This window comes from Bombus flavifrons, chromosome 6 (assembly GCF_040668555.2).
Source record: "Bombus flavifrons isolate JBK064 chromosome 6, iyBomFlav1_principal, whole genome shotgun sequence".
NCBI classification, from domain to species: domain Eukaryota; kingdom Metazoa; phylum Arthropoda; class Insecta; order Hymenoptera; family Apidae; genus Bombus; species Bombus flavifrons.
The window spans coordinates 341,992-359,337 of NC_138447.1; the positions used below are offsets into that span (position 1 = coordinate 341,992).

The 17,346-nt window shown below is 33.6% G+C and overlaps 1 protein-coding gene and 1 long non-coding RNA gene across 13 annotated transcripts in view; one reads left to right on the top strand and one right to left on the bottom strand.

Annotated features, from left to right (window-relative positions):
* Positions 1-17,346, bottom strand: part of Ipk1 (Inositol phosphate kinase 1) — a 79,976-nt gene that overhangs the window by 12,308 nt on the left and 50,322 nt on the right. For 4 of the 12 annotated variants that reach the window (XM_069116043.1, XM_069116045.1, XM_069116040.1 and 1 more), the window contains one exon: positions 2,750-2,957. In XM_069116043.1, coding sequence (XP_068972144.1) covers positions 2,750-2,941 — 192 coding nt within the window. In that variant the 5' untranslated portion in view covers positions 2,942-2,957. Of the gene's footprint in view, positions 1-2,749; positions 2,958-6,296; positions 6,415-7,316; positions 7,443-17,346 lie in introns of all 12 variants that reach the window. The other 8 variants (XM_069116047.1, XM_069116048.1, XM_069116051.1 and 5 more) reach the window with 5 other exon arrangements.
* On the top strand, positions 1,219-3,008 carry LOC138181305 (uncharacterized). The gene is made up of 2 exons (XR_011173487.1): positions 1,219-2,477; positions 2,566-3,008. It is a non-coding gene; the product is annotated as an uncharacterized LOC138181305 (long non-coding RNA).

A 17,346-nucleotide genomic window follows, 5' to 3' on the forward strand; every position in this document is an offset into this window, starting at 1 on the left:
TTTAGATTAAATATGCGCCGTTTTGTTCGATTACTTTTGTCCATTTTGAAGGCAATTTCATAATTCCGCGGTTGAAGAAGTCCTCGTCCCTATTGGTAAAAAACTTGACCAGCTCATTTTCACAAGCCTCTCTTGAGGCCAGTTTTGTACCATCAAGAAAATTTTGCAAAAACTTAAAAAGGTGATAATCGCTTGGTGCCAGGTCTGGACTGTACGGCGGATGCGATAGAACCTCCCAGCCAAGCTCTCGGAGCTTCTGACGCGTCGTTAAAGATGTGTGCGGCCTGGCGTTGTCTTGATGGAACACAACACCTTACCTATTGGCCAATTCTGGCCGCTTCTGGTCGATCGCCTGCTTCAGTCTGGTCAGTTGTTGACAATAGAGGTCCGAATTAAGTGTTTGCCCCGATGGGAGCAGCTCATAATGGATGATTCCCTTCCAATCCCACCAAACACACAATAAAACCTTCTTGGCCGTTAATCCACGCTTGGCGATCGTTTGGGCCGGCCCACCGCGATTGGACCACGATCTTTTTCGGCTGTTGTTCTCGTATGTGACCCATTTTTCATCGCCAGTCACCATCCGCTTCAAAAATGGGTCGATTTCGTTACGTCTCAACAAAGAATCGCAGGCATCAATTCGGTCCAAAAGGTTCTTTTGCGTCAATTCATGTGGCACCCATACGTCGAGCTTCTTCTTGAGACCAGCCTTATGCAAATGGTTCCAAACGGTTTTCTGGCTAATCTTCAGTTCCTGGGCAATGGAATAAGTGCTCACATGCCGGTCCGACTCGACGATTTCCATGATTTTATCCACATTTTCGACGATTGGCCTACCAGAGCGTGCCTCATCTTCGACGTCCATATTACCAGAACGGAATCGTTGGAACCACCGCTTTGCTGTTGCATTCGATACTGTACTGGGTCCATAAACAGCACAAATTTTTTTGGCCGCCTGCTCCGCCTTTTCACCTTGGTCGTAGTGGTACTGAAGAATGTATCGAATTTTCTCTTTTTTTATCTCCATTTTCGAACGCTGTAACACACAACTGGCTTCACCGAACACAAAACTGACAAAGAACCTTTTTGATGCGTAATATCACCTTGAAATCGGTGTATACTATGACTCGATGCGATGTGCACATCGTGAGATATGGCTCACTAAAGACATCTAGCGAAAAACGCTCAGAACTTTTTACTTAACCTAATATTACACATATGGACGAATGCAACTTGTAAAAATAGTTGGAAAGACATAGTAAGAGATTACAATGAAACAAGTTGAAGAATGAAAAGTGAAAAATAATTAAAAGATTAGTTTGTATTCAATAATACAGATGTATATGTAAAGGGAATTACAAAATCTCCTTACCTCAGGACATTATTTCGATTCTCCAGATATTCGATGCGATATATTGCAATCTATTAAAACATTTTTATAGGTACATGTATACTATATATTTACATATACATATGTATATTTATATACACATATTTGTTGCCTGAAATAAACAGATTCGAAGGTAACTGTAACAGTGTAATAAAGTGACGATAATAATGTGGCAGTAATGTAAATTTACGCGTCTTACGAGAAACATTCACAAACTATTTTAGAATAGAAAAAGAGACACCGGTGTGTCGTGACACTGTAAAACTGTAAACTGTAACGATATCGCATAGTCATAATGAATAGTGCCGCATGCTAACGCATCGTAACATGCTACTCGTTGCCACCTTAAACGTATTTTACTAGATGATGGATATGTTCTGCTAAAATAACTTCCATAAACCATTATATATACATACAAACTTAATTTCTGACGCAAATAGCAAAGGATCATATACACATGAGACGAATTGAAACAAGTTTATGTCAGCCAACAAAGGCATCTCTTCTCTTTCACATCCATATAGTTGTAAAAATTGTACAACAAGAACACTGCTTTTTCCGTTGAAACAAGCAAATGAAAATGAAATAAAATGAATTTGGCTTATCACTGAATTTCGTCTTCGTGGTTCTTCTACCTTGTGTTTTCTCCGATGGTACTATTAGCCGTCCTCGTTCTTATTATCTTCCACTCAAATAAAGATTTGTCTCGTTGAAACCAGCCTACGCTTTTCGAAAAAGGAAACTTCGAATATCTAATTTGAATGGTTCGCCTTGATGAATTAAATTAATAGAAATACATAATTGCATTGAAATAACTCAAATTAGATTAATCATTGGCTGTTTAACATACAAGGAAATTGGCGAGTTAACAACTTGTTCCATCTTTCAACTTGAACTTTGAAGCAGTCATCTCACCCCTGCAACATTGATCTTAAATCTGTGTGCAGTATGGTATAAAGTATACAATAGACAACATATAGACAGTGCATTTTAGTTCTTACTAGCTAATTTCTTTCTCGCAAACGATAAGTGTAGATACGGAAAAACTTTCACGTTCACGATGTAAAATTTTTCAACCAACACAGCGGTAGGTATAAATACAGGTATACCTACATACATATATTAATTTTTTATATTCATTGTGTTGTTCTCTACATATTATGTATAATTTATAGGTTTTGTGATACCGTGTATGCGATTCGTAAAAATATTACATATATCGAATTTCTCATAAGCCTCTGAAAAACTGATAACACATTTGCGATAGAACACATGAAAAAGAGACATGTAGCGATAAAAGTGAAAATACAGTAGATCAACAAATTGTCTAATTATAAGAAAGAAAGTTTGTCGTCTTACTTGTGGAAGTGCAACTACGATATTCGCATTTCCCTCGCCTCTGTAAACACAATCTCCGATAAAGGACGTTGATGAAAAAGGTGAAAGTTGTGACGTCGTTGTGGAATCATCATCCAAGCTTCCGGTGGAAGTGGTCATCGATTCTGAAGAAAAGGTTGCGGTCGGCACAGGATTTCCTTCGTTGATTGTCATTGTCTTATCTTTATCCCTGTGGAAATAATAAGTAAAGCAAAATAAGCAAAACTTGCTACCTTCACAACTGGCGTTAATTTTGTTTACTTCTTCTTTATTAACTCCATGATAAATTTACAATTTGCTTGTACAAACATTCGGTAAACTGTTTTATCATGCGCCATTGGAGAGTATCTAGTTTGGATTTGTTGCTAGCAATATTAAATTATTGTGTAGTATAAATTTACTGTGTACACTACTGTACAATACTGCTAGCTAGGTTATTTGGGTGACTTTCTAGTCGAGCTTTATATTTGTTTGCAATTTGCGGGTCGTTCTATTTCTTCTTTAACTGTTTTAGTATCTGTTCTATTTCTGAGATTATCGTTCCAAGTATTATCGGCTGCATTGATTTTATTTTTTTAACATGGCTATCAGCAGCTATTCTCCAAAGTTCGATGCCGTATATATAGATGGACTTCACAATAACTTTGTATATTGTTAGTTTGTTTTCAGCTACCAGTGTCTGTCTCTTGTCTCGATATATTCCGAGATATATAGCGCAACTTGACACGGGCATTAATTTGATAAGGCATTGCTATATAACGCAGTGAAGAAGTTGTATTATGTGTATGTAAATATCCTTTTTAAAAAGTATTGTTAATTATCAAATATCGTCTCATATTTATTCAACAGTGGACAATTGGCAATTATGAGATTTTCGCAACTAGATACACACACACACGCGCGCGCGCACGCACGCACGCGCGCGCGCACACACAATAAACTAAAAATTATAATTCAATTTATCTCATCGTAAGTTTAATGAGAAACATTTAACAAGAAACAATTTGCCTATCATTTGCAATCCTTCTATTAGATATGAAACAATTACATATATAACATATTCATTTCCATTTTTCACTTGGTATACTATTAAATTTTCACATTATGCGAAAATTATTAAAATTATTATTATATTGTATTTTCATTATCCTTTAGCTCCCGAATGAAAAACAGGCGATAGGTATACATTACTTTACATTTTATTACAGATTATCTTAAACGCTTATGTAAATATGAAAGTGCATTTAAAACGCAACTAAAAATATGTACATATGTACATATTTCGAAAATAAACTAAATACATAGGTATATACATATTATGAAACATATATAAGTATGTATATTCAATTATATATATGTATTCATATATATGTATATTCAAGTTATCAGATATTTTGAAAAGTAATTTTGTCGTATGTAGATTAATGAGTAAAAGAAACTTAACAGCAACCGGAGAAGTAATTGAATCTCGTTGAATTTCATCTGTATTTTATCTTGTTATAAGTTATAAAGGAACACAGAACCGAACAGCACCGATACTTTTACGTAATCGTTACAAAGGATTTACGTATTATATACGTATGTATGTATATGTCGGAGTCAGGTTGGACTTTCGGGGGCGTTCGATGAACCTTTACTTACTTTATCATCGCGGATGTAGCTAATGTTTATCGGTAGCAATGTGTACACTACAAGAGGCTATGAGGCGATGACGAGTCTCAACGTAATACACGATTAGGCTAACTTTCTCGATAACTCAATCAGCAATTCGTCCAACGACTAACTAACTAACTATCTGCTTAACTAACTTTCTGATCCAAATGAAACTGCCCTTATATATCCCTGTCCCCACTTCTCGGGTCAATCTTTGTTCTTAAGGAGGGCCATATAATCATTTCATACCTCTGTCAGGTACACACGTCCCTCCCGTAACCGTGGCTACGTCTAGTGACCCGCTATGTCTCTTCGAGCCCGAACCCATCGTCATAAAGTCAGATTGGAACATTAAAACTATTTCTTATTTTTATTACTTAAGTGTAGCTATAGTAAAAGTCTGGACTAGGGTATTGGGGTTTTTCCCAACATTCCAAACGGGAAATCCCGCTGTTCTTTCATCTCCGACATATATATGTATTTGGTTCGGGATTACCAAGGTAGTGGATTTCTGGTGACGTAACAGACGAGTTTCGAGCAACGATGGTAATTCGATCAAGATTTTTGCAGCCGTGACATTTCTCTACTTTAAACATTCATTACTATATTGAAATAGATACACATACATACGAGTAAAAAGTTAGTAACGTAACATGGAAATAGTGAAATCGACCGATAAAGATTCAGGTGATCGATTATAGCTGATTAATCGCAATTTTCTTGAAACGGATATGATCGGTCTACCAATTTAGTTTGTCAGCGCGTACTAATTACACATATGGTCGCGTTCCTACCTATCTAATCCTAATGTATCAGCTGTTAATATTGTTGATCGAGTCATCGATTTACAATTTCACATTCTTATTCAGCAGATCAAACTACCATTGACCTATGTCTTTGTCTTTGAATTAACACCATGTCACAATCAAGTATGTATGTATGTATATATTTACATACTGTGCACTCGGATATGATATAACATATAACGCAATATTCACTTTAATACTGTCATTGTCGACATTGTCGAACGTTTGTATGAAAGCCTTCTTATTTTTATTCGCTTAATGTTAATTGTTCGGACGGTGACATGATCGTTGGATCTAAACCCTTGATGGCACCCCACACTTTTACTCATCTTAACCACCCACAGCATACAAGTTGACTTATTGTTACTCGATATGTAACAGGAAGCGTGTGTATATATATGCATAGACTATAAAGATTCTCTTCGCGTTAATTAAATCTTAATAAATTGCTGACGACGACATTGCTTACAACTGATCGATATAGTCAAGCTCTCTATAACATATAACATATAACGGTTAACACGTTAAGCGCTAAACTTTCCGACTTCTATTTTTATCTTCTATTCTTATGCACAAACGCATTTTTTGTATTTATTCTGTATTCTGTATTATTGGCGTTTAACATGATAACTGCACGATTATTATTCGCGTTCAGGCATATTAAGTACATACATTAATATTAGGTAAAGTATAAATTATCGATTAATTTTTAATTTCCGTAAAATTGTATACTTTGGCATGAAATTTTAACTTTTCTTATTTAGATGGATTTTCTCATATCGTAAAAGATAACGATAATATTTTCAGTTCTAATCTTACATGACTCATATTGACGTTACGGAAAGCAGATACTCATGAAGAAAAGAAGTAACATCTCTTTCCCACCTGATTTGTTCAACTGAAGTCTCAAGTGTGATTTAAATTCAAGAAGACACCGATCACCGTTTCGTATCATAATTTACGAGATGACCCTTACATCATGCATATGCATATGTATATGTATATGTAGGTATACATCGGGATCGTGAGCAACGTGCGTGAAACGGTGACGCAGAAATGATAGCACTTACAGCAAATAATAGCACGTTGTATCGCGTCACGTCGGCTCGAGGAGAGTGCAGACCGACTGTAGTCTGCGGACGGGAACACGACCAGTACGTGGCAATCCACATTCGTATCCGTCTCCTGCTGAGAGAAAATTTAACGATAGAACCGAATAGGCAATAATACCGCTTTTAAAACCACGCTAAATAAAACTAGAACGTCGCTTGCTCCACAGATTAAGGATCTTTCTCCGAGGATTGCTGGCATAATGGCTTGCGCCAACTATTTGATATTTTAATCCACGCTTCAGGGAACATTATATAAATTGAAGTTGTTATCCGATATATCTATCGTTTAATGTTAGATGTAACAAAATCATGTCTGTTAAAGTGCATTATCTGAATTAAAGTTAATAATCATGAAACTAGAAAAGAAGACTAGTAACTTGATACAAGTACTGTGAACTACCGTTATTTTACCCAACTCCCGTCTTTATTTTTCAAGAATTTTATCCGTTTTCACCGTAAGTTTTGAAAACAAAGAATCACAGAAAATATGTATACTTTGTGATTATTTTGCGATCCCAGGAAGTCTTGTGTCATTGTGTCTTTCAACTTCAAAGAATGATGTATTTAAATATTAGTAAGTAGATAATACAAGGGAATAATTACTATGTACATATAATTGTATACATATAAAAAGTGATTAAACTCATAAATAACAACAAAATTACAGAAAGCTTATGTAACACATATATAATGTTTCCTTTTAAAAATTATCTATACATTGATAATTTGTTGTTATGATATTTTAAAAACCGGTTAATAAACTTCAAATTTTACTCGCCTATTGTACAGATATAGTCACACGTCTCTTTATCATTTTTACCACATTTATAACAATACCTTTTTCACTTGATAGGAACAAAAAATAAAAATTAAACGTTTCTTCAAAATATTTTCACCTTTTGTATACTGCTATTTTTTTCTCACTTCACTCGTGTAAAGTATGTAAAAGTGAATATAATGGTACAAATGAAAACCTACCTATATTTCGATCTTTTTATTATAAGTAACAGAAGAGATAAATGTGTAAACGTCATAGCCCAGAGTCGTCTCTTTAATATTGATTATTGTATCACACAAAAATTTCCACATCCATCTACAATTTATCTATGGACAAGGGAGAAAAGAATATAATGAATAAGAATAATATGAATTTTAAATTTTATGGGCATAAAATTATGGCTTATATCATCTCCTTTGCGCATATTTCGTAGGTGCAATTATAAAATAATGTACTTTTTTGCAGACATCGAAGACAGGCGACAGGCGACAGGCGACAGGCGACAAGCGACAGGCGACAAGCGACAGGCGACTGGTGACAGACGACAGATAACAGGAAACAGGTAACAAGCAACAGGCAACACTCAAGTTTCCAGTAACGTCCGCGCTTACATCCGTGCCGATGAATGATTCAAGCAGGCAAAGCCGGCCTGCTTTCTCTCGTTATATTTACGAAATGTATTTAAGCAAAAGATTCGTGTCTCTCCGCTAGTACATTCTTGCGTTACCTTACCTCTTGCGTAATACGTAACTTCCGTTTACAAAACTAGATATTTCTCATAATGAAACTACCGCTACACTTTGGTAAGCAATTTCTCGTTTAGTTTTTTTATATTTTGTTCGAAATAACACGAAAGAAACAAAAATATGCATAGAGCTAGACAGAGTTTGTTAGAAGATATTAGAGACGATAATAAATATGTTATTTCTAAATGATCACACGTCGAATAGCACTTTTTGTGTTGTTGTAGGTTGTTAATATAATAATGTCAAATATAATAACAACTATAGAAGCGTAATATGATATACTTTATTATTATTAATACAGTGTATAAATGACTTTAACGGTGTTTTTCATTATTTATTTGTTATTTTTCTTTTTCTATTCGATAATTTCTAATTTTTGAAGGAGAAAAGTGTATGAAAATTGACAAGTTTGATTTAACTTGCCGACTGCTTAAATTAAATTATAGCTACATCATGTTAAAAAAAAACATTATAATAAATTAATTTGCGCGTGAGAAAACTTAAGCGTATAGAGGGATGTTTCAGGTTTTAATGAATAAATTAAGCTTCTGTACATTTAATCTGTGAAAGCTTATTTCTTAAATACTACCATATTTTATATTTCGAAAAATATGAGATTCTTCACTTTTTAATCCCTTTCGAAGAGATGTGCTTCTACTACATATTTACATGCTAAATATAGAGTATGTGTAGTTACGCATTGTAATATATTAACTCATATTATTTAAATTACATTCATTAATCATTTCGTAAACATAGTATGAGAACGATATAAAACATATACGTGTATAATAAACAATATTGTAATCGAACAAAAAATAGGGAAATGGAAATGAAAATTTTGTTGAGATGAAGCAAAAATTTCATATGTAAAGCTTTGCAAACGTTATCACGTGTAATATCTTACAAGCGTAATATAATAACCATAATTATATACCAACAAATAATACATAAGCGTTGTACATACGTTGTTTATGATATTATAATATAGGGTCAATAAGAGGTTTTATCTAAGATCACTCGTTACCTACTGCTTTTATCGGAAAAAGTTTCAAATAAATTATGTTACATTTTAAGGAACTAATCGGATGTAAGTGGATGTAAGTTTATCTTCTTCTATTTTATATTTTCTGAGATCTTAAAGTAACCTCCAGATTTTTAAATGGTATAACAGCAGTCGACCCAGCTAGACATTCTCATACTAAAGATATTAACCTATTTATACCGATAAATCATTAGTTTGGTTTTAGATATTTTAGCTTCAATTTGCCAAACTTATATATGTATAACGTATATATACAACGTATATATGACAACGTATATATGTAAACACAAGGATATTGCTTCGTGTCTTTCCTTATTGTTTTTCATATCATATGTATATACTTATATTGTACATTAAATTTGACATTAAAGTTAAAATATTTGTTAAACTAATGGTTTTTCGGTATACATAGATTAATACTTTTTTGTAGAGAATGTCCAGCTGGATCGACCAACGTTATAAAAAATATACGGTACCATTTAAAAAATTCAAGATAACCTTGATATCTCAGAAAATATAAGATATTAGAAAATAAAATTGCATTCGCTCGATGAATCTCTTGACGAACGCAACATAATTCATCTAGGTAAGATAGTACCTTCTTATTGACTTACTCTGTATATATACGTGCGTATACCTGCATTATAATCTTCCACTAATAAATTTGTCGCATTTTACCACAATCAATCAGATAATTGTCTTTTATTCGAACTAACGAGCAGAAATTATTTGTACCGATTAAACGTGATAAGTTCACGACATAACTGTTCTATAAGGTTAACGTTTCAAGGAGAAATCTCAACCATTTTACATTTCAATAAAACCCGTTATCAAAGTTTCATGCAATTCAACAGAGTTAAACTGGTCGATGAACGAAAATAGAGCACGGACATTAATAATTGCTCAACATGTTTCATGTCATAAGAGTCTTGACGCTTTTTATCAATCTTGACGAATTGATTATTAGATGATTATTTCATTTTCCTAACGTAACAACGATAGACCTCACCGACATATATTATATACATATGCACGCAAGTATATGTATTATAATACATATTTCCATGCGCTAAGACTAGACGGGAAGCGATGATTCATAGAAATGAAGTCATTTGAATAATAAAGAGGGCCGCGTACCATATGCGTCGACTTTCGAAATCTCTAGTGAACGCATGTAAGTATATGTACACATACCATTCTATACTATAATACAGCATTCTATCATACGATACTATACCATACTATATTATACTGTATTATATTATAATGTACTATAATGTACTATACTATACTATTCTATACTACACGTTTATGAGAACCTGTAGTGCAAACAGCGATAGAACATCATGGAAATATTGCTCAAACAGTTTCGGAGAGATATATTCTAAATAATAAGTTATTTGAAATATTATTCAAGGTTGATGAAAATTCTACGTACAGAACACTGAATAATTTTTTTTCAGTAATTTAATGCTTTTCTTTTCTATCCGACCTTTTTTCCCCCGATATCTTTTCTTACAAATTCACAATTTTACAATAAAGAAAGTTAACTATACCAAAATGTTTAATCTACACTTTTTTTATTCGCGAGGAAGAGCATTACGATTACTGATTTTGATTCTGGCGGGAAAAGTAAGAATTAATAACATTTGTTATGGTCGGCAATTACATAATGCAACCACAATGCAACGGTATATATGGTGATAAAATAAAATGATATAAAATGAAATGAAATGAAATGAAATAAAATGAAATAAAATAAAATGAAATGGGATAAAATAAAATGAAATGAAATAGAATAAAATAAAATAAAACAAAATAAAATAAAAGATTGTAGTAATAAATATACAAAATGATACTTGGAATATATAGATTGTACAGATGTGAGTGACTTGCACTTTGCTGTTTTATATGAAAATTCGTTCTTTGACCATAAATTATTAATGATTATCAGAATCAGAAAGAGAAAGCTTGAAATCATTAGAAAATTGTCGAAGAATTAAATTGAAAAAACCTTTATTTCGATGAGAGTTGATGTAACGCGTAAAAGAACATGTATAATGTATTGTATATATTTATATAGGTCCTACGTTGACACTTGCCACCATAGCATAAGTATATATAAGTTCAAAGATTTTTAACGGAGAGCATCGAGAGAATTCAGAAGATAAGTTTGGGACGATCGTTCAAATACTATCGCAATTAAGCTGGTTATGAAGTAAAAAAGTAGCTAGCAATGATAGCCGGATGATAATCTCGTTACAAGTTACAAGACCAGTTATTTCATTATTCACTTCGTTGTGCGACCGAATCTGGAAAATGGAAAGAACATCGCGTGTTTGAAGTAGTACGTCGAACGTGTACAAAGATGATACGAGTTTACTAGACTAAGTAAATTTAATTAGTCATCAAAACATACACAATCGAGAAACAGCAATTATAAACAGCAATTATAAACAGCAACTTTCTTGCATTTGATGTTTCGGAAAGTCGCTTGAAATAAAATGTACCTATGTGTCCGAAAGTCGTGAACAGGTAGCAATCATCGTTACGAAAGATGCAATAAGTAGATATCAAAAAGATGTAGAAAATGAGACATATATAATTAAAATCAGTCTATATATTAACTTGTAAAAAAATAAAAATATTCAACAACAGTTTTACGAAATTATTTCACTCAAATAATTATATATCGTATTAGGTTGCCCCAAAAGTTTCTTTCGTTTTATAAGGAAATAATAGGTGTACAATATTTTTTGTTTTATATTATTTTATTGAATTATGTATGATCCTATTGGATCATCTATTTATTATAATATAATTAGATATTATTTATATTAATATAAATATAATTATATATTATAATTATTTATTAATTATATTATATATGATTGTATTGGCATCTGTTCCAATAGAACAAAATGGATCATACATAATTCAATAAAATAATATAAAACAAAAAATGTTGTGCATCTATTATTGTATTTCCTTATAAAATGAAACAAACTTTTCGGACAATCTGATATATCATGATTTGCAATGTTCTCAGCAACAAAATATTTACTCATGGACAAAAATTTGTTATCAGTAGTCAAGATGAAACCAGAAGCAGTTTGATCGACAGAAGTTTCTCGAAGCTCGTCTGATGCAACGCGACTTACTTTTTCTAATTACGAAGGTACACCGACGAATATTTAACCGGTCGAAACGGAGTTGATTTGTGACGAAAACGAACAATAGAAATGGTTCGTCGGCTGCATTAACGCCAGGAAACACAGAGGAAAAAGGTTTAATCGTACGTTTAAAAGCACTTAGTCGCCGCTTGTTAAACGTTTCGATGTCTACAGAGAACGGCGGCACGGCGGCGTTGCCGTTGCTACAGTCCAACTGTCTTATCCATTTTCGCATAAGGTTAACGACCGATGAGTTTGCGAAACTCAGCGACTTGCAATAAGTACGAGCGTCTCATTGGAACTCGTACGGACGCGACGACGTATTCGTGTAATTTGTAATGGTGGGTTCACACCACGCTACAGACCAAAGCATGAAAAGATGTAAGCGCGGATCGCTTAAAAAAGTTCGGAAATCTCCGTGACTCGAGACTACAGAAACGAACCTGCTTGTACCGTTTTTGATTACGCCACTGCGAATCACAATCCATCCACTGAACGGCTAGATCACATTGTAAAGACCGATGAGTTTGGTGGAACAAGTTGTGCTTACAATGGATAATATTCGCTGCTAACTAGAGAAAAAGAAGAAAAAGAAGAAGAAAAGGAACAGAAGAAAACAAACCCCTTTTATATCGGACACGTGAAACGTGTAAAGTGTAAGGCGCCATATTTTCGCGTGCTCTCCAACACTAGAGACGTGCACAAACGATTCTGCAACGTAAATTACACTGAACCAAAGGGACAATAGACGGCGAAGGGGGAGAATGCATTGAAGAGGCGAGAAGAGGTTGGCAATTCGATGATAACAGCAAGAGCAGAAGAAGAAACGAACATCAAAAAAAGAACAGCTATTTCCTTTTGCAGTGCAATCGATAACATTAATTTATCAGGCTCGGAAAATGAGACCGCTGAAATATATATAACAAACGTTTATGTAATTAATAAATTCTACTACTAGAAATTAGAACCCTTAATCTTATTAAAGAAATCAAAGCTACAATTTCAAGTTTTCAATGGTGCTGTTTCAATGGCAAGGGATTAAACCATTCCAATGTCTAACGTTGATGGAGAAAACAAAAGAGACAAAATTACACGAGGAGAATGATTTAAAGTGCGAACATTAGTCTTTTCAAACAGCCGAGAAGGTTTCAAAACGAGAAAGTATGCCTCCATTGCCCACAGATACATGTTATAAATTTGCGAGAGGTAGACCTATCATTTTTGTAAATGTGTCAAGTTTTCTTTTCCATTTTATCAATTTTTCCATTCCCATCATATAGACAAATCAACAATTATATTCATTAGTTAGGTTCATCTACGAAAATTACCTCATGACTAATGTAATGAATCAATTAATCGAACATTAACATTACATTTTTGACGTTTTACGTTTTACAACAGTTTTAGTAGGATTACATATATAGGTCACTATATGTATATAATACTGCCTGTAATGAAATGTATTATATTACATACATATATACGTATCTGTATGATGAACATAATCTCTAATTTTTATTGTAATAAATGAAAGAATTCAATAGAATATATAAGGTTTTTTATCCAACTCGAGCCCCTTAAATATCTCATCTTAGTCATTTTTACTTAAAAAATTGAAAAACGTTTAAAATTAAATAATCAACGATGAAGATATTAATGAAGGAAAAGAGATATATCAAGACTCAAATCCAAAGTTTATCAACAGTCCCGGGAGTTTTAAGTTACCGATCGCTTCATGTTTGAAGCGGTTTGAATTTTCGTAGTATTCGAAAAGTTGAAATCATTTCGAAATGTCCATCGTTCGCTAATTACATATATATATATATATATATATATATATATATATATATATATATCTAATTCTTGTGTTTCTACTAATTCTACCAACTGTCTTATTTCGTTACATATAAACAAAAATTAAATATAAATAATTGATAACTATGTTCGCGATATTATCCTCGAATTTATCACGGGCAATGATCATTGGACTAGAAACATCGAATTGATTTACACGAAAACCGGATAATTCTATTAACGGAACATCGCATTGAAGAGAAAGTGGCGAAGCAAAGCAGGGATGACAGAAAGGGGTGGAGTTGAAACAAAGAGAAAGGAGGAAGAAAAGAAATTGCGATGGTCTACAGTTTAAAGACTACATCGAATGGAATGGAATCGTGACTATCGTGATTCTAAGGCATAAGGGGGGCAGTAACCGAGCGGATCAAGCAACGTCAGGGGGCCAGGGCAACAACCGAGGCTGACCTCTACGACAACCATCGGTCGCCTTCTCTCTTCTCTTGCTTGCCCCCCCCCCCCCCGCCGGCCAATCCGACATCGTCACTGTGAGTATGTAGTTGTAGATTGTAGTCATCACCGCTGCACCGGTACTGCCATTTCCGCGTCCCTAGCCCCTTTGGTCCCGCACGCTCACCATTCTCCATTCTCACCAGCGCCTTCGTATCAGCCTCTGTATCCTCCTCCCAGACTGTCATCCACGGCGTATCACCTTTTGTGGCTCCTCTTTCTCTATAGCACAATAATTCGTCGCCATTTCGCAGTCCTTCTCTCTTTACGAGAGGCAAAGTGCCTCGTATTCGTATTTGTTCCACATCGTCATGGCCTGTGAACCTCAATGGCGAGAAACCTTAACAACGCTTGGGAACGGGTTTTTGAACTGCGTCTCTGTTCCTTGCAGATAAGATTTAACCTCTTTCGTTATGAAATAATTTCAGCTCGAAGAAGGAAAAAACAATCGTCTCACCCGGTTCCGATGAAATGTTTTCGCCATTTCTATCAAATCGATCTTGTACGACTTTTCTGTTGGGTTTACGCCGCGCCTGAACAGGGTACAACTTCTGTCTCCTTCGTATGGACTTGCCGTTTCCAATCAAACGTTATTTAATCACAATTCCTGCACGTACATCTCTCTGCCGAATATTTGTGATTTGCTTTATTCCGTACATGCATATATTTGTATAAAATGCTGATCTCTTAAATAATTTTAATCCACGTACATGATCGTGAAGTTCCTTCCTTAAAGAAACATTTTATTCTACCTAATGATTATACTATAAAATTCGCATTGCTCCTCACTTCTACGATCTCTACGATTATTTGTAACTTTTAGAATATCAGAAGAATTTCTATTTTTCAAGCTGACAGATCCATGTAAATTTAACGAATTCCGAACAGGAAGATACTATTATAATATCATGTACTTTTCTGTAAACATACTCTGATTAATCTCGTTAACATGAATGTGTTTCTTCGCCCAAATATATGACGTGTACACACCACACCACACACAACACACACGCACACACACACACGCACGCACGCACGCACGCACGCACAGCGTGCAATTGACGCACTCTCTTTTCGAGGTAAATTGCGGCTATCAAAAGTCGAACTTTCAAGTTGAAAGAGTTACGTATCGTATTCCCACGGTAACACACTTCTTCTAACTTTAATTGACATCGCTTATGACGATAAACTCATCGTTCTTGCGAAATTAGTTCAGTCGCTCGATCATTGAACATCGACGATTACCTGGTGTTTGATTCATCGTTTATCCATCATTGTCGCTCCACAACCACGACTCCATACAGACATGCTCTCGTTCTAACACTAAAACGTTGAGTAAAAGCTCGTCATCGATATCGATACTGATATCTTACGCGATATGGAGCCGATTTGTATCGTTAGGAAGTAAAAAGAAAAACGCGCTCGGATTCATTAATTATTCCTCACTATCATTTTGTGGAAAGTGCGCTTTTCTGTGACACGACAAGCTCGCTATGTGATACTTTTGGGAAATTTTTATTCATTTTTCGAAATAGACATTTCAATTTTGTACATATGTGTGCTATCATTTAAACATCTTCGTTTTCCAAATTATTTCGATAAACTGCAATTACAGAAATTAATTTGCTACTAGATATTATACTATTATATTATGTTAAGCTGTAACATTTATATAATATTTGTTGAATTTAGGCAATTGTGAACATACAATATACAGACAGTCAAGAAGTAAAGGAGAATATATGGATGCTACATATCTTTTTATCGAACAAGTAGAAGAGAAATAATTTACAAGTTATTAATGCATTTAAAAATAAATATTATAGGAAACACTTTTATGAGAACAAAGGAAATCATTTTTGTTCAACTGTTTTTCATTTTACCAATAATACCAGTTCAGTGTCATAAGAAATTTTAATTCAAGAAACAAAATTTGTCGACGTCTACGCTTACGTTAATGATTAATCTAATTTCTATCACAGACATAGAATAACTTGTAAACAGATCATGACATCGTATACATTACATATGTGGAAGAAATCTTGGCTATTGCATACAGAGGGGGCAATCAAGTGAACGATAATTTTATATGTATATCTGTATTTGACTATCAAAATTATGAAATTAAAAATTAAAGATAATATGGTTATAACATGTGTAGAATAAAGTTTTTAATTCTGAATGAATGTGAATCGAAGTACAGACACACACAATACAATAATTTTTATCTCATCTACAATGCATGACAATTGCGTGATTTGCAGTAGTCATCCTAAATTGGAAATTATACATGGAATTGTTAACGCTTTTTTTTAATTCTCATCAAAAATTTCGGATATATGCAGTTATATCGTATGTAAGTAATAGAATCACTTCACTTTTAAACTTAATTCTACTATCACAGTATATACCTTGAAAAAATATAGTAAAACAAGCAATTATGATTAAAATATCCTGTTTTATCATGACGCGCAAATTGTTTTAAAATAGCGAAAGAATCTTACTCTATTAACAAATATATTCATATACTGCAATATATATTATAAAAATACACAAATACAAGTATAACTTTTGAAACGAAACTATAATCAAAGCAATAAATGAGATTTTCAGGTACATACACGTGTATGACATATATTTCGATTTGATTCTTATTATATGTACAAATTACTAAAAATCAAGAGAAGAAATAAAAGAAAATATAAATATTTCATCAAGTATCGTATTGTACTTAAGGAGGTATTCTAGCCGAGAGGCATGAATTTCGGGCAGTTTTTGAAGCTCTGTACAAACGAAACAAAAAATATTTTTACTATCCATTTTTTTATTATTTGTTTATTGATATTTTAAGATTATATAAAAAATTAACCGAAAAAAAGAAAGTCAGAAACTTTGAAAAAGAAAATTCAAACGGCCGCCATTTTGTGAAAAAAAATTTTTTTTACTCTTCCGAGGTTCATGC